This window comes from Halichoeres trimaculatus, unplaced genomic scaffold, assembly GCF_033239565.1.
Source record: "Halichoeres trimaculatus isolate MK-OKI-2021-1 unplaced genomic scaffold, fHalTri1.1 fHalTri1_scaffold_18, whole genome shotgun sequence".
Classification (NCBI taxonomy): domain Eukaryota; kingdom Metazoa; phylum Chordata; class Actinopteri; order Labriformes; family Labridae; genus Halichoeres; species Halichoeres trimaculatus.
The window spans coordinates 5,467,767-5,492,905 of NW_027437196.1; the positions used below are offsets into that span (position 1 = coordinate 5,467,767).

General features: G+C 43.8%; 1 protein-coding gene across 8 annotated transcripts in view; it reads left to right on the forward strand.

Annotated features, from left to right (window-relative positions):
- The first annotated feature begins 1,427 nt into the window (after positions 1-1,427).
- The window catches only part of tnikb (TRAF2 and NCK interacting kinase b), a 63,985-nt gene continuing 40,273 nt past the window's right edge, over positions 1,428-25,139 (forward strand). For all 8 annotated transcript variants that reach the window (XM_074692920.1, XM_074692923.1, XM_074692922.1 and 5 more), the window contains exons 1-7: positions 1,428-1,960; positions 9,346-9,411; positions 21,617-21,673; positions 21,910-22,035; positions 23,583-23,693; positions 24,028-24,118; positions 24,251-24,381. In XM_074692920.1, the coding sequence (XP_074549021.1) occupies positions 1,853-1,960; positions 9,346-9,411; positions 21,617-21,673; positions 21,910-22,035; positions 23,583-23,693; positions 24,028-24,118; positions 24,251-24,381 (690 nt within the window). In that variant the 5' untranslated portion in view covers positions 1,428-1,852. The remainder of the gene's footprint in view (positions 1,961-9,345; positions 9,412-21,616; positions 21,674-21,909; positions 22,036-23,582; positions 23,694-24,027; positions 24,119-24,250; positions 24,382-25,139) is intronic.

Sequence of the window (25,139 nt, forward strand, 5' to 3'; positions counted from 1 at the left end):
TGGGTAGGAACCAAGGGTCAAGATCCAGTCAGTAAAGTTGCTGTTCGTCAAGAATCCGCTTGAGGCTGGCTGCAGAAAGACAGGAAGTCACGCAAAACGCTGATTTCTCCATTGGCACACATTGTACAGTGAGTTATTTTTTTCCTAACTCAGCGGTTTTGAAGTTATTAGGATCGTCTTATTGTCCAATCAGAGACATAGTGCAGGTCATGTGACTGGCAGGCGCTTTGTAGTAGCTGTTCGAAAGGAAACTCACAGCAGGCATCATATCAAATGTGGCTGCGTCCGTGGATTGGCTTCATTTCACGGTTTCAGGAACAGACGGGTGACGTCGAGGCGGCTACGTCCATGTTTTGCACAGTCTCCTTCCTGAATACTTACATGTTTTCCTGCAGCTAGACCGCCTCAGTGTGTGTGTTTGTGTGGATTCTGGGTGTGTCCTGCAGGTGAGTGAAGAGCAGCTGACAGGTGTAGGGAATCTGTCTGCAGCTGCACAGAGCAGTGACAGTAAGGGGTGTGTGAAATCACAGTGTGTGTGTGTTTACCAATCTGTTCCTGCACGCTCTGGATCCTCTGCATGAGGACTTGGAGTGAGTGATGGGATTAAATGTGGCGGGAAAGGTGTGCAGGGGCGGGGCTGCACAGGTTCAAACACAGGTGGAGTTCCTGGAGAAGTTTCTGGAAATTTAAAGTAAAGACATCACAGAAACATGTTTGTTTTTAAAATGCATAAATCAGCCTGTTCAACTCTGCAGGAGACAAATTATTTCATAACACCATGAATAAGGATTAGAAATGAAGCCAAATCAGGAAAAAGGTCAGATTATTGCTTCTAATGTTTGATTTTTCACACTTTCATGCAAAATAATGTTAATATTTAATGTTGTGCTTGAGGGGAAATGCAGAAAATAGTCATACCCCACTACATGGAGGATACATTATTTGAAATATTTGACGCTGTGTATCAGAATTAGCTGGATAAACCTGAAGATGCTTCTCTCTGTGCCTTGATGAGGTGGTTGGGCTCCAGTGTGACCTAAAGCGTCTCTTTGATGAGGCATGAGGACATAAATAAGGCATGAAACATGTCCCATGTGAATCCTTTAAAGGCCATTTGTCCAGGAAAAGGGCAGCAGGGTGGTCTCTCCCTCTCATGTGTGTGTGAATGTGTGTATTAATGTGTGTGTGCAGTGGTTTGGATAATTGGATGTGTGTGATTGTGGTCAGTTTCCTGAATGATGACCGCTCAGATTTGTCTCTAATGAGCTGCCATACCGGCAGACATCTGTGTGATGTTGCGTCTGTAGGTGTGTGTGTGTGTGTGTGTGTGCCTGTGTGAGTGTGTGTGACATTGTGGGCGTCTCTGTCTGTAGCGCAGCCTCCTCTCAGGCCACTCCCGGGAAGCGCGCGCTGCTGTTCCGCCACAGACTGACGGACAGACGGAGTGAGTTCTTCCTCGGTGCTCTCCGGTTCCGCTGCCGTGCTCTCGTGCCGCGCGCTCTCTCTCTTATCCGTTCCCGCTCCGTCTCGTGCGCGTCCATCCACACCTGTCCTGTCCAGAATCGAGGGGGGACGAGGTGGAGGCATGTAGCACTGGATTCACCGGATTCACCGCGCCGAGCAGCATGTAGCACCTGGAACAGCGCGAACATCGCCTCCCTCCTGCGCTCCTCCTCCTCCTCCTCCTCCTCTCTCCCTCCTGGACCCGGAGCGCCCGTTTCTCCTCCAGGGGAATCATCGCCTGCACAAGGAATCCGTGTGGATTTAATTCTGGGGGGTGGGTGGGGGGATTTTATTTATTTTAGAGGAGGTTTTGTGAGTGTTTGTGCCGCCGCTCTGCACCTCTCGGTCGATGGTCGTTGAGGAAGCTTCCATCTTGAGTCCCGTGAATACCGAAAGAACCATGGCGAGCGACTCCCCTGCGCGGAGTCTGGATGAGATAGACCTGTCTGCACTACGGGTAAATGTCTCTCTGAGTGTGCACGTGCGTGAAATGTCTGTGTCTTTGTGTGCGCGCGCGTGTGATTCCTGTGAGCACCTGTCCACCCCTCTTTATCGCCTCCCCTCCTTTCCATTCTCTTCACCGCGCAAGGATGCGTCTCCCTGCGCCTTCCTCTGCTTTTACAGCCGGTGCTGAGTATGTGTGTGTATGTGTGAGTGTGTGAGCGCGTGCATGCAAAGCAGTCTTAATCTGTCCCCCTGTGTGTGTGGGCTCGTGCGCGGTGGTCATTGATTGAGGAAACCAGATACCAGAGAGTGGGATCATGTGTCATCTTGTTTGTTGTTGATGTTTTTTTCTTAACAATTGGGACGTGATGTAATGAGGCCCTCAGCTGCTGCTGCTGCTGCTGCTGCTGCGCGCGTGAGCACATCCTTGTGCGCGTGCGTCAGGCGGCATAATAGAAGCTGCTCTGTCTGTACTATGTGGGGCAGATGTTAAGCTGCCTGCTCACTGACAGATTCACAACACACACACACACACACTCAGAAGATACACACACATACAGATGCACGTACAGACGCACGCGCTCACTTTCTGTATCACACACATACACACACACACACATGGTGAATAAAAGCGATGATAACCGCAACAGGAGCGAGTTCCGCCATTTCGTGATGTTGTGGCGACAGCAGCATTGCATGCAGCAGTGGCTGTTTGTGGGTCTGGGCGCGTGCACGTGATGTGCAAGCCCGCGAGGATGGGAGATGTGCAGAAGGAGACAGTGCAGGAATGTGTGTGTGTGTGTGTCAGTGTGTGTGTTGGATTGGGAGACAGTGATGATACATTCAGAGGAGAATAAACTTGCTGATTTCTTTTTTTGGATTGCTCAGTGCAAGATGATGTGTGTGTGTGGGTGCATGAGTGTGTGTGTGTGTGTGTCAGAGTGTGTGTTATAGTGCACATCTCCTTGTTTTCTCCACCTTTCTTGAGCTGCTTACGCAACTCAGACTTACCTGCAGAGCAACAGTCAAGTCTGGACATGATGGAGCGGGTGGGACTGCATGACTGTGTGTAACAGATGCACTCACACACACACTAACACACACGCTAACACACACACTGAGGGGCAGATAAAGACAGTGACTGGCTCTGCATGTTCTTGTACCAAAATGAGAATCCTTGCTCTCTCCCTCGGTGGCATGACGGCGAGAAATTAGGTCACCCAGGACGGATCAGAGGGAGCTGGGGGGAAACATTTCAGTGTGACGTAAAGCCTTTCGCAAGCACACACACACTTCCTGTTTCTGGAGCACGTCACATCCCAAAAGATCTCCTCTGATTGCCTCCTCGTGCAGTTTGAGTAATCTGCATCGCCTTTATTCACCTCTTGACCTCCTCCTCCCCCTCCTCCTCCTCCTCCTCCTCCTGTCAGTGTCTCACATCAGGCCTGAAATCTTCATCCTGCACAACACGACACTCGGCGCCTCAGCCGCTGACTCCTTTGGTCAGTGTGAACAGCTGTCAGACAGTCAGACACACAGGTCGTGTCCTTGGTTTTCTTTGTTACCCAGCATCCTTTTCTGTTCCCAGACAATAAAAACACATCAAGGAGGGGAAAGGAGCAGTTTTGCGTCACAGTCGTCTTCAGAAAGTGGTTTTTCAGTCAGATCTGCAACAGGAAGAGATGAAATCATGAGGTGTGTCATGTAATGAGACGTTGCCTTCACTATACAGAATCAGGAACCATATTCGAGGAGTTTCAACCAATCAAAACTCAGAGATCATAAACCAATTTACAGTCAACAGAATTAAAGCTGTAAGCAGCACAAAACTGTTTGGTTGTTCTGTGGTCAGTTGTCAGAAACGATACTACACCATGGAGTCCACTCCTATCCAGTTTTGACCGTTACAGAGCTCCAGGTGTTCTGGAGCAAAGAGAGACAGTGCTGACTGTTGACTCTGACAAAATGAATTGCTGACATTCTAAATCCAGTTTTTACTTTATGTATTTCATGAAAAACTGTGGTTTGGGCCGAGGTTACGACCAAACATGGACTCACTATGGAGGGTAGATACAGAAACAGATTTTATCTTCAAAGTGAAACTACGGTACATTATTAAACTATCAACTATTAGCATCAAGTAACCATATGTGTTTAAACTCTTCTCTAGGGTAAACGTTTCGAACTGTAGCGCTACATAACGGCTGATAAATACCTCACCTTCAGTAAAAAGTTCTCTTGAACAAAGACAATTTGATCCGATCTCCAATCATTTCCAGAAGAAACACACACCTGGTTGAAAGTGACGTCTTCGCGACAGTGTGCATGAGACTCCGGGCCAACAGGTGGGACTGCAGTCCAATTAAAACAAGTCCTTTTCCTCCATCTAACATTGGCTGTGTCTCAGTTCAGCGGCTGCAGCCTCCGTAGGCTGTAGTCTTCGGAGGACCCAGACTTTGTAGCCTGCGTAGACCGCAAAGGGTGAACTGAATTAGACAGTCTGGTCTACGAAGCATTTCCTGTTTGTCACCCTCGACGTCACACAGCCCCGCCCTCACCTGTCAGGCTGACATTACTTTTGAACACACGTAAACCAAAACCTCACATTTAAAACAGGATGTTTTTACTTTTTTTTTTTTTTAACTGTGCATTATTATTAGTATTATTATTTTCTTAATTGATAGAGTATAGAACAACCATTGAGTAAGGCGACATCGTACATTTTCAACATTTGAACGAGTGCTGGGGGGATGATAGATAAAAAAAAGTATAAAATACAAGCTGCTGAAATTATTCAATGTCTTTTTTGAATTCCCTGTAAAAAATAAATAAACACCAAGTAAGTTTTTCCCCAGAGAATTTACATTTATGAACATATATTTTTATATAATAATGAGAAGATTTAAAAAGAACTGTTTTTCCTCTGTATATTACTAGAAAAGAGCCCAAACAACACATTTTCACACAGAAAAACAAAATGTTCTTTGATGTTTTAGAAACACAATCACAAAGTTGTTGCCAGAAATCCTCCACATCTGGATAAAACAGGACTCCTTTTGGAGTTTGGCTATGTTCATCATCTTCTGCGTTTACACCCAATGGATCTTGGGATATGGCTTCGTTGGCCCCATTTGGAAGAGCCTTCGAAATGGGACAGCTTTCGATGCACTGCTGTGACGTAATCGGTCTTCAAATTCAGGCTTCCTAGCCTGCAGTCCCTGAATTGGGACACAGCTAAAGGCTCAGGATCAGGCAAAGAGGCGGGTCTTAAGCCTCCTCGTTAATAGCTGTGGTGTTCTCACCTGTCCGTCAGGTCATCCATGCTCTTAATTGGGCAAAACTTGTACCTTTAATTTCTGAAAACATGATGGAATATCAAAAATCATATCACAAATGAGATATTGAGACTAAAACTATTCTTTGAACCAGACTGTAAATGTGTGTATTCTTGCTGTAAAGATCAGCTTTTTTAATCAGTGTGTATGTGGTGTCTGAAGCTTCTGCAGTCAGCCTCATGTGGACACTCCTGGTACTGCAGTTGTTAGCACTTCTACAGTGGCCTGATATTTTAAAACCTGTTGTTTCAGGTGACCTGTCCATCGTGTACTAAAGCTTTGACACGTTCCACTTCTTGTGACTTCTAAGAAGATAGGAAGCATCAATAAAAAGTGTCTAAAATTGCCAAATGAATGTAACATAGTGTTTGCAGTGGAGGCTATTTTGCAACACCTCTCACTTGAAAGGTTTTAAGAGAGTATGAGATTGAGACGGTAAGCTAAAAGAAGAAGGAAAGTTGCAGCAAGAAACACATTTAGCAATGGCAAAACAAACAGTAAATCAGACATGAGTGCCGTTTTGATGCTTGATTAACCAGGATTTAGTGGCTCTTGAAGGGAGTTCTGCTGAAACTTTACAGTCACCACTTGAAGCTTCTCTGGATCTGCTGCAGCTCTGTGGTCTCAGACGGCTTAAGAGGCAAGTCCATTTAAGTATCCTCTGTCAGTAAGTCTTCAGAGCATCATTCAGGGTTTCTAAAAACTGCATCAAAGGCTAAATCATGTTTATGCAGACGATACTGCGAAGCTCTCTGACTGCGTCACACTCCTCTGTGTGAGGTCAGGATGTTTCATGGGAAATGCTGTTTTAATACTGTCCTCACACACACACACACACACTATTGTACTGCTGCTCTTTGGTTTGAACATGTGTAGCTGTGCTCCTGCTTCATTAGCCTCCTAGCCGCTAACATGTTTGAAGTAGATCTTAATTAGCTATTCAGCTGATAGTGTTTCATGTGTGCACGCCAAGAGTTGGTGAGGGACAGTAGCAGGCATGTACAGGTGTGTGTGTATGTGTGTGTGTGTGTGTGGGCCAGAGAGAAAGGGTGTGCATGTGTGTGTGTGATGAGCTGCTGTTTGACCTTGAGTGAAAAGGAAGACTGCTTTTTAAGCTAATCCCCCTCTGGAGGCTGCACTGTAATAGTTCATAACGGGCTCCCGTGCCCTACTGTATACACACACACACACACACACACACACACACACACACACACACACACACACACGCTAATACCAAACACACACAGGTATGCCTAAAGATGGAAATCTGTGTTTTGGGAGTTGTGCTGAATTTTAATCGCCCTGGAGATCAGATTATCTCCTGTGTTCATGTGTGTGAGTGTGTTTTACCTGTACATACTGAGTTGCCAGTGATCCTGTGTATGTTTCATCAGTCACAGACAGTTGTGACTGAATATTAAACTCTGTGTTTCTTTATTTTACAAGAATTCTGGAGGTTAAACTTCCAAAAATGTCTGGCTTAAATCATGAACAAGTGTTTAATTGTGCTCACAATCCAGCATGTAAATAAACTCAGCCTTCAGATTCAGATAACAATGAAGAGATTAGGCTACAGGATTATTTTGTTTCATTAAAAACCTGGATAAAGACCAAAAATGACAAAAAACCTTCACTTAGTTTTTGTGTTTCCCTAGGTAAACCAGCTGCAGTGGCTGCCAAAAACTGCAGTTTCTTAAGTGTCCTCTTGAGGCTGACTCTCTTCCCCAGCATGCCTCTTTCATTAAAGGTCCCATATCCTGCTCCTTTCCTGCAGTTTAATATGGATCGCTGATGTCTTCATGAAATGGTAGTAACATGTTTTGGTCCAAAAAGCCAATAAATCAAGCACAGCAGCATTGTTTCCAGGCTCTCATAGCCCCTCTGTTCAGAACGCTCTGATTTAGTGGGCGTGGCCTTCATATGTAAATGAGCCACCGCTGATACCGCCCCGCTCTTCCACGTCACTGAGAGCGGCGCCACGAGCTCCGAGTGCACAATGTTTAGAAAACAGCAAAGCTCGTTTACCGTAACATTACAGGCTAAAACAACAGGCTAACCGCAGCTAAAGTTAGCATCCTGAAGCTAACACAGAGACAGGGGGGACACTGAGGAAAAGCTCTTCCATCTGCTCCACAGCACACAGCATTTAAAATACTCACATTTCCAGGGTCCCAGGTTTGTTGGTGGATGGTTGGTAATGCGCCTGGATTCAGGACCAGTCTATTGGCTAGCCCTCTGTTGTACTGTCCAAAGTTGGAAAAGCAGTCGGCCGTGAAGTGACTAGCACACACATGCACAGTTTTACTGAGTGTAGCTGGCACATTTCCTTGATAAATGAACTCTAGACACTTAGTCTGTCTTCTTCAGTGATGGGAAGCTTGAGCATGGAACTATGTGGCTGTTTACAGCCAAAAACAGAGCAGTGATGGCTCTTCAACTTCGGCATTCTCCTCCCGGGGAGAGGAGTGGCAGGGAGGCGGTATGGGGGTATCTGCTCCGGTGGATCAATCAGGTCAGACTTGCTCCTGGTTGGTTCAAAAAAGGGAATCGCTGACGTCGTCAAACCCCGGAAATTCCAAACAGCTCATTTTAGGTCAGGATTTTACATTCACAAGCACTACTAAGTACAGGTTATTAAATATCACATTTTGTGGGCTGGGAGGAAAGCCAAAGACCCACAAATTTCTCTGAAAGACTTAATAAAGTAATTTTTTCATAATATGGGACCTTCAATGTTTGCATGATGAGTTAAGGCCCATTTAAACTCCCTTTACTTAAGAAAAATGTATCCTTCCATTTCGATGTTAATGTCACTGCCCACACACTTCTGTATGTCCTTTGCGTTGGCATTGCAGTTAACTAAAACATCCACCAGGGGGGGTCAGACCAGAGTCAAAAGTTTGTGACAACGAAACTCAAAAACAAACATGGTGACTGTGAAGGACGTATTAATGATGTTCCACTTGCATAAAAGACAAAAACAGAGGCAACTTGGTAGCAGGTGAAGCCTTGTATCGGGTGGTAACAGCAACACTGCCCCCACGGTTTCCAGTGGTACTGCTTCGTTTGGTTCATATCCGTAGGCTTCATGGAAACATGCTGAAACTAAGATGAAAAGAACGCAGAGCATATCTGTACGTAACATTGAGCATAAATGGGTGTTTAATCTGAGTGAAGCTTCAACTTACAATCTTGAAATATGAAGCCGATATGAAAGTTTTAAAAGCTGCAATTCCTCGAATGTCCACTTGGGGCTGGCTTCAGAAGCACTGAAAACCACATACACACCCATTCAAAAAAGCTGATTTAATACAGCAGAAAATAAACACATTTACAGCCTGACAGGAGGCAACTGTTAGCTGTAAGGCTAAAGGCCTGGCTCAACGCCGCCTCTTCACCTCTGTCTGCTGGGCTGACCAAAGTTAGGTTGAGTCAGCATTTTCAATACAGTGTCCTCCAACAACAGGCTTTAAAGCTCCAAAGCAGAAGCAAACTTGTGATGTCACAGACGATACCCTTATATGACACACTCTATGGTTGTAGCATAGGGCTTCTGCAGGTGTTAGCTAACAGATATACCCTAAGAAATTAATGCTTCTTAAGTAGATTTGTTCTGATTCAGAAGATGTTCCTGCAGCATCAGCCCTGTCAGAAAAACACATGGCCCAAATAGCGTCAGGTTCCCTGTTTTCAAGCTTTTTAAGAATCCAGATGCAGAGAATCAACAGTGACTGAGACATTTTAGCACAAATAAACACTGAATCAGAGGAACCAGCAGCTGCAGAGGAATGTAGCTGCTGAAGCTGACGTGGGTTTGAACCTGGGAGAGTCTGTGAGGACTAAGAGAGAGCACAGCTGTAAACTCAGAGGTTACTTATTGAAGGAATAATAACAGAGCAGGGACACAGAGAGGCTTTTAACAGTCAACCTTTCAGTGTGTGTGTGTGCCAGTGTGTGTGGCGAAGGTTAAATTCCACACACACTAATTCCTACATCTACCTTGAGTCCACTTTGTTCAGCTGTCTTCTCCTAACACTCTTCCTCCCTCCTCTTCTTTCAGGACCCAGCTGGTATCTTTGAGCTGGTTGAACTGGTCGGAAATGGCACCTATGGGCAGGTCTACAAGGTGAGTCTTCTTACTCTTTTTCATCCTCTGCCAAGTTTTTAAAGCTGCCGTTCAGCTATGCAGAAAAACAAGACGTCTTTAGAGGAGAAACTGTATCTCCTTGATGCTGAACCTTCTTTACTCAACAAAGGAAATCCTTTGTTGCGTTTCTGTTCTGTCACTGATCTGGCAATCCAGATCTAATGTTGAAACATCTGGTTGGTTTTCAAGATAAAGCATATTTCAAGCAGCCCCAGGCCTTGGTCAACAGTTCAAAGGTTTTTAGAGACCAATAAAAATGACAGAGATGAGGAAAGGTTTGTCTTTGGGCTGGGACAATCACTGATTCATTTTGTTCAGTAATTTGCTCAGAAATCCTTAGTCATGTGACTCCAGGTGTCAAGCTATCTTGATCCATGCCATAAAAGCGCAGCCAGTTGGTGTTAACAGACAAAGGGGGAAAATAGAAACAAAGCGGATGTGAATCTGGTGAAAGCTTGGCTTTATAGATCGTTGGCAAAAGCAAAAGCAGAAACAAAGAGCCTATGAAGCTACAGTAACGGGCTGTACATGGCCTAGCAGATAGGTCCCAGATGCTGTGTGGCTAGCTTTGGTAGCCAAGGTTCAAATTCGACACTCAGCCTTGCATAGGGACGGGTATCAAATTAGATACTTTTATAGGTACCAACCCAATTCTGTCAAAAGTACCAGGCATTGATTCATGTAAAACTAAAAGGTACCATATTTAGGTACCCAAAAGCATCCTTGTGACTGTGAGGGAGTGGAGGAGTAGACGATTTTCCATGCTGGACACAAACACAACATTGCAAGGTTATATATATTGAAGAATAAATAAATTAAATTGAAAAATGAGATTTTTTCAATGAACAAATTAATATTTCTAACCATATAAACACACAAGAAGTACCAAAAATTGGTACCGCTGTGTACCTATACCAATTGCCAGGCATCAGGCATCGGTACTGTATCATTTCAAATGTGAAAGGGACCCATCCCTGGCCTTGTGTCCATGTCACTTTCAACTTTCATCCTGTTTCCTGCTCTGTCCTTTGTCCCGTCCTTTCAGAATAAAGGCCCAAAATGGCAAAAAAAAAAAAAGTAAACAAAAACCCCTCTACGACGTGTTTTGGCTCTGTCTCAGCTCCGGCAATCCAGAACCCTCTACAGCAGATACACAATGCTTCTACTTTTCAGCATAGAGTTGATTGAGCAGGACAGGAGTGCAAGCTTGGCCCAGTGGTTAAGTCCTACATTCATACAGCGGACAGCCCAGGTTTGCTTCCAGTCCGAGGCCTTTTTCTCGATGTAGTTCCCTGCTCTGTCTCATGAATGAGGAAATGCTCATCATTAAGGCAGGAAAACTGTTGATTGTGTGGATTTCACAGATCTCGCAAGTCCAGCATTATAAATTTTGACAGATTTGGCACCAAAAGTGAAAGCACTGAGCATTAAAGCCACAGTGTCAGATTCAAGACTGAAACTGCTAGTGAAGCTACGGTGGCCTTCAAGGACAAGAAGTCTTTCAAATTTTTTACCAACAAAACTTAAACCAGTGTAGATACCTATGTGCACACCAACCACTCTTCTTTTTTGTGATCTTCTGTCCGAGGCATTTTTCAGCCACTCGCTAAATATGTAACACATAGATTATAAGTTTGTCCCTTCTCTGCTGCTGTAGTGGCACTGTGGTGCAAATGGAGACTTCCATTGAGGGCACATAGGACCATCCTCATGTTGATGCATGACTTTGTCTCCTGTGGAAAGGTGCTGGTCTTTCCACAGGAGAACACACAGGTGTGTTTTGGATTAAAGTTGGAGCTTGGGGTGTGTGCTGCTGTACGACTGAAAAAACTGTTTCTTATTTCTCGTCTCAGTAAGGAGTCACTTCCTCCTCTGACTCCTTCATGAGCTCAGAGAAACATTTCATTCTGACCAAAAACTGAAGTTATTACTGATTTTCTGCTTTGTTAGGCGGCGGAAGACGCCCACACACATTTACAGCACAGCAGAGAGCCTGTGTGTGTGTGTGTGTGTGTGTGTGTGTGTGTGTGTGTGTGTGTGTGTGTGTGTGTGTTCTCCCACTTTGAAACCTATTAACACACTCACTCGTGTCCTGTGATACACAAAGAGAGACACACTCTTCCTGTCTCCTGATGCTGGGTATTGATCTGCTGTTTGAACACGGTGACGCCTCCTCTGGCGAAATGATTGATGCAACAAAAATCCCACAAACTGTGGTCGATCACAAAGCATGATGGGTAAATTAAGACCTTGCATTTTCAGATAATGGATCTCACTGAGAGATGGATCACCAGGTTTTCTGCAACCACATCCAACGTCTACATTAAATCAGACAATGTTTGCCTGAAACAAGTCTTTATTTACTGGTTATGTTTTTTAAATTAAGGATTTAAATGGAACTACATTAATGCCAGTTTAAAAATAGCATCAGGTTAAACTTGCTTTGATTCTGAGTTATTGTCATTTTTCGTGAAGCTTAGCCAAACTTGAGATCAGTTGTCGCCGTCAGCCTGAATCTTCTCATGACTTTGATGACGTGTTTATGGTGAAATCTGAAATCTAAACGAGTGTTAATTGTCTTTTTGGTCTTGATATGAGCCACAAACACCCGACAAGTCCAGAAAAATGCCTTAATTTATGATATTATAAGACAAAAATGTGGTGTGGAAGATTAAAAAGAAAGAAAGAATTTGCTTGTTGAGTTTCTTTTACTGAGACATTAGTCTCATTCCAAGAAACTTGACGTTCACATTTTTAAAGAGTGGGAATTGTGCTTTCTGATTGGCTTTATTCTGTTGCTCTGGTATCCCTGTAGAAACGTTTTAAACAAACCTCCTTCTCTCTCATTGGTTAGACCTCTGAAAGCCTGTCAGGGGCAAAACTATGAGCAGACCTTGGTGTTTGAGGTCCACTCCCATATGTGTCATGAAGCAGTTAAATCCTTATGTGATGTCTAGGGCTGACTTTTGTCTCCTTAAAGATATATACAAAGAAACAACATATTTGAACACAGTTAAAACTGACCAGATGCTAAATCTATAAAGTATATCAAGTGATATGAATATGTTGTCACTTAAAGAATCAACAGTTCGGGCAAAATAACAGAAAACATATTGTTATGTAGGAATGGGTATCTAATCAGGTACTTTTATAGGTACCAACCAAATTCAGTACCGGGTTCGGTTCACATAAAACCAAAAGGTACCATGTTTAGGTACCTAAACACATCCTTGTGACTGTGAGGGAGTAGAAGAGTAGGTGATTTTCCATGTGGGACATGAACACAGCATTTCAGGGTTGTATAGTAAAGAATAAATGTGTTAAATTGAAAAAAAAAAAGTTTTATTATTAAACAAATTAACATTTTTTAAGACATAAACACAAAATAGTACCAAAAATTGATACTGTTAAGTACAGGTACTGATTGCCAGGTACCGGGCATCGGTACCGTAGCGTTTCACATGTGACAGGTACCCATCCCTATTGTTATATCATCAGATTAAGAACTTATTGGGCCAAAAAGGCAAATAAATAAAAATGTTTCCTCAATCTTTTCGCCTGCAGGTCAAAAAGTTCACCCCCTCTGTCCTACCACTATCTGTAGCAGCTAACGCTAATGCTAAAGTTGGTTTCATAAACTCCTCGTGGTTTTCAAATGGCGTTTAGTCCTGTTTAGTCTTTTTATAAAAGACAAAACGGGTCCTAAAAGACATACCATGAATTTCACAACATATAAAAGGAGTGTATGTGGGATTTTATAGCTCCTCAGCGTGAAATACTCCTAAAATCTGAACTTTTTTGGACAACGGCTTCTCCGGCTCTGCTATTATTCACATGTTTACTTGTTTCCCTCCCCTGCCGGCTCCGCTTCTCCTCCACCACGCTGATCTGTTTACATGTGACGCATTCAGCCCCACAGCCCAGGTAATCTACACTCCAGTCCAATAGGTGGCGGTAATGCACCTTCAGCTAGTTGCTAACCGCTAAATAATCCAACAAAAAGGAAGGTGACAAACAAACTGAAGAGAAACTAACACAGTAATGACGCGGCACAGTGCATTGATTGTGGAAAAACGTTGACGCTTCAACTATTCGATTTTGTCAATTTGTTGTTGTAGCCCTAGTGATGTCACCATTTCAGCAAGTCCTGGGAAGATCTTGCAAAGATCTCATGAAGCTCAAACAGATTCAGAGATTTTCTCAAAATATAAATATGTAGAGGTTTGAAAATCTGCACATGCTCAGTCTGAACACCAAGGATTGTTTCTTCATACCCATGTTTAAAATATAGGAAAGGAAAAAAAAATAGCTTCTTGTAATCTCCCGTGTCCTTTTCGATCACACATATCGTCGTTTTCCTTCAGGCGTGTAAAACTCTCACAGCTCTAAAGTGGCTCCGAGTATTTCCTGGATTTGATTCATCAGCGTTTACAAAGTGGAGTTAAATCAATGTCTAGTATTGATCGAAGCTCCTGAAACCTGCGAGCTCGGTCTCTGAACATCCTTCTAGTTTAATCCCGCTGAACAGGCATCAGAGTTAATCAGAATGAGGTTTTAATTTACTCCCCAGGTTAAATGAGGATTCAAGTGCAGCAACAGTTTGTAAAAAAGGTCTAATGGTGAGCAAGCAGAGTTTGTCTGACAGTCTGACACCATCACTGTCTCATTTGTCAAAAACTTGCTGCAGGCGTTTTGCCGCCGTCCTTATGAAGCACAAATCTGCCCTCCAGCAAACTCCTCCTCCTTCATTCATGTCCGACTGTCATCAAACTCCTCTCAGCTTTTATTCTGAAAGAGCTCAAACACATGACGCATGCTGTATTGTTTGATTCAGCCCAGACTGCAAACTCAACACTCGATAAAAAACCTGATATGAGTCAGGAGTATTTCTGTCTCTCTCATGTCTGGACGTCACGGCTTTTTGTTTGCACTGGCTTGGTCTTCTTTCAAAATGCTACTTTCCAGGAACATGTGGCTCAGACCTTCAGATTGAAAAGGTTTCATGCTGTGAAATAAGTCACAAAATATGAAGTTTCTCTCATTTACCAACTTCTTTTGAGCATATTTTTAAAATATATTTCCAGAGAGGATCCTTTTAAAGGTGACTCATCTTTTCAGTGTGTGTCTTGGGACCTAAAACTCCTCTTGCTAAAAAAAAATCACACAAGATTTCAGTGAGACTTACATGGGATTTGCGTCAAACTGTGACATCACCAGTTGGTGGATAAAATTAAAGGAAAAGTTAGTAGTTTTTAGAGAAAAAGTGACAGTAAAGGATGGTTCCAGACTGCCTCGATGTCCCTTATGAGGCCCATAGACTGTTCGCCATTTACCATTGTACGGTTTTGAAGCCAAAATACCCCATCACAGGCGCCTCTATTGGCAGCCAGAGTCTGTGCAGTAGAGATTGTCTCAGAGACTCATAGAAGCAGTTGATACATTCCGGAATGTTTCAAATAAAGAAGGAGAGAGATTCCGGAATATGCACACAGGGAATACAGGCAGCTTGACTGATCCATATGTCGGCCAATCATTTCACTCGATCACAGAATTATCATTTATCACTTTAGATTTATTATCTCTCAGACAGCGTGGCTCCACCATTGACCATTGTACGGTTTTAAAGCCAAAATTCCCACGTCACAGGTGCCGCCATTGTAGCAGTTGTGCAGCCAGAGTCTGCACAGTAGAGACTGTGAGGGATTCTGGGAGAATCTGAGTGGAGCGGGGTGACAAAAATAATATTTTGTTTGTTTCGAGAGTCTAATCACTTCTTGGCTCTCCCTCCCGTCATATTTTACAGCCCCCCCAAAAAATATACCAGAACGGCAGCTGTCAATCATCATTGAATGTGATGTAAAGCCTTGTTTTTAACCTCTTATAACTAATGAAAACAAAACTTTTCAGAAAAAAGAGGACTTGAATAAAAGGCAGCCAAATGACATCTTCAAATCACCACAACAATGGGACGTGAGAAACATTTTTACCAGGTGTATTAATTTTTTAAAGTTCGACCACAGCCCATCTGGAATGACTGGCGAGATATATTTTATTTACCAATACTGCAGCCAGCCACCAGGGGGAGCAGTTTTTGTGGCAAACTCACATTGAGCCAAGCAAGATGACGTCCATTTTTTTTAGTCTATGATGAGGCCATTTACACGACGTTTCATCCCAAAACGCCAAAACGTAGTGAAAAAAATCTGCGTTAAGACAGAAATGCTGGGGGGCTGTAGTAGCACCTGTAGTAAGCATTCCAGGCCTGTAGTTTGCGCTATAACTGTCTTGTCCAGAAGTAGCTTTTGGTAGATCTCAACTGAAGTAGAGTTGGGCCGATCATCTGGTTTATTGGTGAATGCTAAGTTAAAAAGTGGAGCAACAGATGCTCATTTTGTTGGAAGACAGTCACAGACTCAGCAGATTCAAGATTGGGTGAAGTGGAGCATGACACTGAAAACACCTGCTTATTGTTTACACGGCAACAGTGTTGGCAGCGTTTCAGAGAAATTCCACTCTGGAGGCCGTTTTCAAAAGTTTTCGTTTCAGCTCGGCTAAAACGCTGTTTCCGTGTAAACGCGAGGCCGAAACGCATAAGTACTTATACATTTGACCATAAAACTGTTGTGGTGTAAACGGACCCTAAACCCATACTTGCCAACCTTGAGACCTCAGAATTCGGGAGATTTTCAAAAGGGGGGGGGGGGGGGGGGGGGTGTCATATTGATGTGTTGTGATATCCGTTCGGTCACTGTGTTTAATCGAAAAGTCAGATCTACAAAATGTGCACGCAGCATATCCCGTCCCCTTCGTGCTGTCCCGAATAAACGGGAATTCTCTTTTCCACTCATTTCGGAATTTACAGGAGCACTTTCTCTTCTTACTCATTTCTTCTTCTGCTTCTTCTTCTTCTGTTCTGTTTGCCGCGCTTGACTTCGAGCCGAGGTGTAAGCGTTATTAATGTCCAACCGGAAACGGCGCCCAGTCAGAAGAGAAGGATGGTGTAGCAATATTGTTGTCCGGGTGGAAATCGGGAGAAATTCGTGAGAATTGTGGGCCCGGGAGATTGTCAGGGGGGGCACTGAAATTTGGGACTCTCCCGGGAAAATCAAGAGGGTTGGCATGTATGCCTAAACCTGATGTTGCTCCTTGGCTAAAGCCTCAAAAACCTGACTACCTGCTAAGATTAGTGGCAGCAATAGACTTGAAAGTTCCTTTTTTGCTTTGCTTTGCATCTCATAAAATACACTTTTGAGTAACATTTATTGTTTTCACGGCAGAAGCAAATAAAATCATTTACTTGATTAATTCCCATGTTTTCAACACTTAAGGCCGCGTTTACACAACACCAAAACTGGTCAAATCTGATAACATTTTGTTGCGTTTTGGCCTTGCGTTTAGATGAGACCGCATTGTGTTTTGTCTGAAAACGGAAACTTTTGAAGACGCTTTCCAGAGTGGAGAGTCTTCAAAACACTCCTCCATTGAGTCTCGTATAAACACAGAGCAGGGAATTTCAGGGTGAAACACTGATGTCACCGTATGCACACCCGCAGTTTCAGGGGAAGGTCGCGTGCGCAGCCACAACTTCCAGTTGGTGGCAGTAATGCGCCTGAAGGTTGGATTATCAACCGTCTCACATAATAAAACGTCAGAAAAAGAAAGAACAACCACAACAATGATGGCTGATTTCCGAGTAGCATATACACACACACATATATCCACATCGCCAACTACTGGCCTGGCATGGCCACTACATGTGACTTGTCCTCTTGGAGTCGTATGAACGCGGATCGTTTTCACACCGTCCTCACGTAAACGCGGGTGGCTTTAGGAAGAATCCTTGCGTAAGTCTCCGTATAAACGTGGCCAAAGTGTTCGATGGTCACTCTCTTTAGGCTCCGGTGAAGATTTTCTCATGTATTTTAAAATTAAACTGAGATTAATACATGTGTCTCTTAATGACGCTGAGAAATGAACAACCCCATTAGGGACAAGATTGTCTTTTTTTTTTTTTTTTTGTGTCTGAAAAACAGCAGCCCTTTTTTGTTACTTAAAAAAATATATTTTCCACATTAAATATAACTGATAGATGACACATTTGGTTGTTAATGGGATGAGATTCTCTCTCAGAAGACATAATTCAGGCATATAGATGACAAGATAAGTCATCTATATGGGGGCGCCAAAATGCTACAAAATAAAAGTTTCCTACTGGGGCTTTAATTTCAGTGAATAGACATTAGACACATAAATCTCCTTACTCACCTCCCTAAATTTGGGATTTTTTTTTTGCCCCGTTCCCATAAAAACGGGCAGAGTCACAGAGTTCAGGGAAGCTGCAGATACAATCAACCTGTCAGATGATGATAATGATGAGCGGACAGTCATCAGCATAAAAACAAGCATGAACTCGTAACAAAGTCAGGTTGATGTGGTCAGATAGAGAAAATCCTAAATTAGGAGGGGAATTAATTTATTAAGGAGTTGGCAGACACCCTGGGAACGTCCTGGAACCAAAACTCGTCATTGTTGATGGTTGTAAAGTCTTTGTGAATCATCGGACAGGTCAAGACACGATTCACCTTTGTTGAACCTCAAACTTTGCACCTGAAACGTGAGAGCGACAAAAAAAACATGTCAGAGATTTAACTGTTTAAATGTTGTTGTCACATTTATTGAATTTAATCCAGACAAAACCAAATCCAACACTCAGAGTTCCTGGTTCCTCGTGCCTTAGATGGTGACAGATTTGAGGTTGAACGTGAGCATCGATGTGTGTGTGTGTGTGTGAATGTGTTGTGGCTTGTGCTCAGCTGAAGAATGTGAGGCTTGTCTGAACGCAGGATGCCTCAGGGTGCTTCCAAAGACCGTCCTCCTCCTCCTCCTCCTCCTCCCCTTCCTCACCCTCCTGTCATATCTTCTCCCTCTTTAAATTCGTGCCGTTTAATACGGCTTCCTCACACACTCCAGGGTCTGTGTGTCACCTCTGGGAGATTGTTTGTCCGGCCCTCGGCGTCGGAGGAAGAGAGATATGAAAACAAAGAGGCAGTCTGCAGCGGTATCTCTTCCTCTCATCTCTGCTCCGTTATCTGCGGCGCCTTTTATTGCTTCATCACGGCGGATCGCTGCCATTTGTCCTGCGGTCACAGCAGCACTTCACACAGCTGAACTTGAGGTCTAAGAGCAGGTTTACTCAGCTAAATGAAGACAAACTGATGAATTAAATCCCAGAATCCCCCCAAAAATGTGGAGCATGTGATGTGGAAACACAGTTATCTGGATTTCTGCGTTAGTTGTGGAAACAGCTCAGTCTAGACTCTGCTGCAGCAACCTGTGGCTCATTTTAATCTTCGGCTGAAAAAGACGTTTCTGCCCAGTCTTCACAGCGATAGCTCTGAAAGAGAAACGAGCAGTTATTGAGTTGAAGCAGGCTGTAAGAGGCTTGGTTTCTGTTTTTTTTTTGTTAATGGGTGTGTATGTGGTTGCTGGTGCTGCTGCAGCCAGCCTCAAGTGGACAATCCAGGAACTGCAGCTTTTAGCCCGTAACAGAATCTCAAACCCAAAGGTTGTAAAACCATAGACTTTATAAAGTATGGATGTAGTCTCTGCTACGTTTTGTCTGTTTCTAATCAGGGCTTGAGACTGCGGCCAAAATAGTCGCATACGCAACCTTTTTTTCAGCGTGTGCGACAGTGGCGGCTGCTGATCAGTCAAGGAGAGGAAGCTCATATTTTTCCAGCCTGCATCATAAATTTGTTTATTTATTTAAACGTAAATTCTACCCTCCGTGTCAGCTTGCTAGGAGCTGAAGCGGCTTTATGAGACTACGACAGGCTGTAAGTGTGAGCGACAGGGGGAGAAGCTCCACAGCTGTAGCTGTAGCTGCTTATTGGTGAAAAGAGAGAGAATCTTTAAAAACAACTCTCGTCATTTTTAAGAAAGGTAAACTCGCTGGGGATCAATAAAGCCTCCGGATCAGTCCAGAACAACTGACTGTAAAACTCCACCGCATGCGCAGCGTCGCGCCCCTGTGGAGCACTTAGATTCCATTGTAATCTATCAGGCAAATTCCACTACACACGCTGCTGAAGCGCCCAGGCGCAAGATATACGCTTCAGGTCTATTTTCTGCGCGGCCCCTTTCAAACCTCGTAAATTCACTGTCGATAAGAAAGCACTAGACAGGAAGCCACTGTGTGAAGTACCCTGAAGTTTCTAAATAAAACACAACGCACAAACGCACAAACTCTCAAACGTAAATTTCCCCCATATGTTATAAATACGTCACATCTGGAGGCACGTGCATCAGGTAAACAGTTGGTCAGAGAGTCCTGGACGCAACACAACTGAAGAGAAGCTGATCTTGGAAGTGGAGAAGCTCAACATTCTGTATGATCCCAAACATCCTTTTTATAAGGATACAGGCAGAAAGGACAAGGTGTGGACTGACATATCAAAAGTTATGGGAGTGGATGGTGATCGTGTGATATCGCAGTTCATACAAGAGCCTGTGACTCTCCGAGGACCAGCCCTCCCCCTCCGGATTGAGCGGCGCATCACTGCACAGCACGCTGCTTCCAGTGAGGTTTGACAATTTGGAGCAAGACCATGGCGCTCCACTGAGCAGCGCATGCGGTGGATTTTAGGGGTCAGAAGATGCTCCGGGTTGAGGGTTATACTTCAAGATCGCTGACTGGCTCTTTTCACTGTCAATCAAAAAGGGGCTCAGCCTCAGACAGATCATCCAATCATCATGCAGAAGCCCAGCGTCCAGGCCAGCCCACTGCCTCATAGACCCCCAGAGACGCTGAGCGTCCGATGGGCGGGACAAAGCCCAGCATTTATCCAATGACCGTCCAGTTTCCACAGTGGAACAACCCACTCTACGCTTCCCCGCTGAAGTCAGAAGACGCTCAGCATCAGACTGTGTTAAAGCACTGAGAGGCTGCGGGGATGAATGAGAAGGAGGTGGAGCCAGTTACCTGTGATAGGAGCTGATTCTGAACAAAAGATGAAGGAGTTCTAGCTCAGATTTTATCAATGAAATGTACACACAGCAGAACATATCAACACTTTTTTAGGGACATTTTAGGGGAAGCTGAGCTTCTCTTGCAGTCTTAGAGCAATCGCCACTGCTCTGTACATTTTAACCTGTTGTTATAACTAGTGTTAACCACACAAAATCTAACAGACATTCTCGTCTGTGATGTTGTCCATTTTAACTGATGGGTCCAAACTTATTGGAAGGTTGGATACTGCAGAATAAAAACTAGACTCCTGACAGAAGTGGAGACAAACAAATCTGTAAGTTACCCACCCTGATTTATTGTAATTTATCATGAGAGAAGTTGTCTTTTTATTCAATAGGATTAGCTTATTCCCGCGGGTTTGCAGCGTGAAAGGGCAGCAGATTTATGAGGGATTATCTTTATTTGCTCTTATTTATTCCCTCTGTCTGGATGTTTTTTCTAATGCAAATGAAGAGAGACAAAGTGACTGTTATCAAGTTAGGAGACACCTGATGATTTAAGCAAACAGAAATCATCATCCTCCAACTTCTGCCTGTCTAAAAAAAAAAAAGAGATTTATAAAGAAAAGACGAGACGGAGAAAAAGATGTGAAAGAGAAAATGAGACTTCCCGCTCTCTGGAGCGATGTCGGACTCTAAGATACATCCAGAGTCTGATGCAACACTGAGAAACCAGGATCTGTGTGTGTGTGTCTGTCTGTGTGTGTGTGTGAAGCTCACATGTGCAAGTGACCCAGAGTGTGAAATATCATGGCCTCCCAGAACACACACACTCACACACACACACAGACTGCCATCACTTTTCCTCTTCCAACCCCCCATTTGTTCCCCTCACTAAACAACCTGCCAGCCCTGTTGCTAGGTTACCATGAGGAGATGGTGTGTGTGTGTGTGTGTGTGTAAGGAGGTGGGCTGACAGCGGTGAGGTGGATGTACTTCCACTTTCTGGCTCTAACAGCGCTGATTGTGTCTGTAGTTTGGAGGAGGAGGAGGAGGAGAGGTCAGACTTGGTGCAGTTTTTGACTTCCTGTCGATGTGTTTCCCAACCTGAGGGTCGCGACCCCCAAAAGGAAACAATCACTTTCACAAAATGCGCACAAATGAAAAAGTGACGAACAAACAAAACCCAACCTCATCTTTCTCCTTCGTCTTTCAGGGTCGCCATGTCAAAACAGGTCAGCTCGCTGCTATCAAGGTCATGGACGTCACAGGAGTAAGTGACAAACACACTAACACACACAAATAAAAGAGCCTTTATACGTACACATGCACACACACACTCACACACACAGCATTTACTGACTGCAGAGTTTGTCCTCAGTCAACTCGTCTGACTGTTTTTCTTCTTTATCTGATTTCCTCTGGGATCACACTCCCTAATCCATGGATTGCTGTATTTATTGTGCTGCCTCTGTGTGTGTGTGTGTGTGTGTGTGTGTGTGTGTGTAGGATGAGGAGGAGGAGATTAAAGCAGAGATCAACATGCTGAAGAAGTACAGCCACCACAGGAACATCGCAACGTATTACGGAGCGTTCATCAAGAAGAATCCTCCGGGGATGGACGACCAGCTCTGGGTGCGTTCAAGAGTTTGCAGCTTAGAGAGGAAAAAACAGCTGATTTTGACTTAAACACACTTTTCCTTGAATGGGGTTTGAATCGGGCACGGTCAAGGTGATGAAGGATGAGATAATCAAACTTATGCACATCCAAAGAAGGCGCGAAAATCGACACAAGCAGAAAGTGTGCAAGATAGTTGAAAGGTGGTACAGAAAAGGGGCTTCCTGTGTAAATCCTTGTGTGTTGGACGTCATTACATCGCTCAGTCTGTTGCTAAACGGACACACAGACACAGTGGCAGCAGGAAACGACACCTTTACAGTCTGACAGAAGAAATTTGATGACTGTTTTACACTTTTTACCAAAGTGAGGTTGTAGGAAAAAGAGCTGGTGTACTTAACTCCCTAAAAGATGCAACGTCACCAATGCAGACCTAAAGTTCCTGATATAAGCAAAATAGAAACGTCAGGTAAAAATTCAAAACCTTAAATGTCTGAGATTAAAGGAAGAGTCTGTAGGATTTTCATAAAAAAAAACATAAAATGTCAACATGTCTTTACATGTGTGTCAGTGTCTGTGTCAGCCTTAGCCCCTTCCCTTGCCTGTATGTTGATGTTTTGGTTGTTTTTGGAAGTTTCTGGGCAGTGATTACATCAGCCAATTACAGCGCCCCCAGTGCGCAAGTGACTGTGTTGATGATAGCGAGTGGAAGCTAATCCGAGCAGCTGGGTTAGCGGACGTAGCACAGAGAAAGAAAAAAGCAACCACAGTGAAACAAAACGCCAAACAGATAAAGCTTTTTACTTAACGAAGGGGAAGTTTTGCTCGACTTTCGCTTTCGGGAACTGGTAGAGCAGCATAAGACCCAGTTTGCATGACAACGTTTCATCCAAAAACGCTAAAACGCAGCGAAAAAAATCTGTGTTTGGACAGAAATGCAGACTGAAAATGCTGTAGGTGGCGCTATAACTGTCTTGTCCAGAAGCGGCTTTTGGTAGATCTCCACTGAAGTAGAGTTGAGCCCTGTTTCAGAAAAATTTCACTCAAGCGTTTTCAAAAGTTTGCGTTTTAGGTCTGCTGAAACACCGTCTATGTGTCCACACGAGGCCGAAACGCAACAAAACTTTTTGCTTCACTCTAAAACTGTTAAACGGCCTCTAAGATAGCTTTCTGCTAACCAGGTATGTGTGAAATACCCCTGATTAGCTTATGCTAACATGCTAAGTCTGGTGCATGGCTCTCGAGTTCCTCCCTTGTAGAAACATGATGCTGCAGGTGGTTGCTGGGCTAGTGAGTGTGTTCACGTAGTCATGTTTGGAGGCAGTAGGTGTGTGCTGCCGCTGGCACTGAGCCAAGGAGGAGGAGCCTAGTTTGACTGTTGTGTTTACTGACTACCTTTAACAGCAGTTTGGAGAAACAAGTGTGTTTCAGCCCTAAGCTTTCATCGCTGTTTAGTTGGTAAGAGACATACACACAAAAAAGATGCGTTATAACTTGTGTGTTGTATTCTTCTTCCCTGTTTGTATGTGTGTGTGTGTGTGTGTGTGTGTGTGTGTGTGTGCAGCTGGTGATGGAGTTCTGCGGTGCTGGTTCGGTGACAGATCTGATCAAAAACACCAAAGGGAACTCTCTGAAGGAGGAGTGGATCGCCTACATCTGCAGAGAGATCCTACGGGTGAGAAAACTCTTAATTGAGTCAATGTGTGGTTTAAAACAAGTGTAAACATGAAGGGGCTCCAGATGGTTCCCTGAGGAACACCTCATTTTGAAATTGTGGATTATTGAAGGGGCTTCTTTTATTTTTCCTCTCGGATAAATGAGATTGCAACACTATTCTTCTTAATTTTTAGCCTTTATTAATTTGATTACTGGCTGGCTAATCCATTAATAAATCCACAAAGTCAAACATGTCAGCTTGAGTCTGGTGAAAGGAGGGCAGTAAACCGTGTTTCACATCACATCCCAGCAGGCCTGGATTACAGGACGTGCTCTTCTCTCTCTGTCTTCAGGGTCTGACCCATCTCCACCAGCATAAGGTCATCCACAGAGATATTAAAGGGCAGAATGTGCTGCTGACGGAGAACGCAGAGGTTAAACTGGGTGAGACTGCTCACCAACACACACACACACACACACACACACAAACACACACACACATATATATTCTGTCTCTAAACTTTAAAAGAGTTTGGTGTTTGCTGATTTGTTTTTATTTGTGGTATGTGTCTGCAGTGGACTTCGGTGTGAGCGCTCAGCTGGACCGCACAGTCGGGCGGAGGAACACGTTCATCGGGACGCCGTACTGGATGGCTCCAGAGGTCATCGCCTGTGATGAGAATCCTGACGCCACATATGACTTCAAGGTAGGGATGTAACAATATGAAAATTTCATATCACAGTCATTGTGACCAAAATTGCTCAAAATGTTCAAAAAGTACTTAGATACACTTAAATCATTAAACAACAGTTTTATTTAGCAACATGATATAAAGTTAAGAACAACACAATCAAATGAAAAGGCATCACGTCCTTTGCAATAAAATATAAGAGGCCTGCAGTGAGGTCTTTAGCAAATGAGGGATGATAAAATGGTTTATGTCACTGTTGAAGATGTACCCCAGGCTCACATTGAATCCGGTGCGGCTTCTGCATGTAATCCGTATCATTAAAATCACTGTTGTAGGCTCACATTAGCCCCGCGCGGTGCGAGTCCGGTTGCGGGAGCCGTACGGCACTACGGAAAGAATCCGCAAGAAGTCTATCTTTTCCGGACGCCGGAGAGGGTCTGCGTCAAGCTGAATGAAATATGACGAGCTAAACAGGAAATGAATTGCCGGGTGGCACGAAGATCCGTTATTTTTTAAAATAAAATCAGTGTACAAACTAATGTAACTTGACTCTTCTTTGACAGCACAGTCGCGCTAATAGTAAATGTAAACATTACATCACACCCAGTGACACGAAGTCGCATTTCGAGAACAAGGGACGACGAGAGACTCATCCTTGAAGTGGAAAGTCATCCCATTTTATATGACACATCCCATACTATTATAAGGATAATTCAAGAAAAGAAAAAAGTTAAAAATAATAAACATTAGTGGAATAAAGCTCTCGCCCAAGT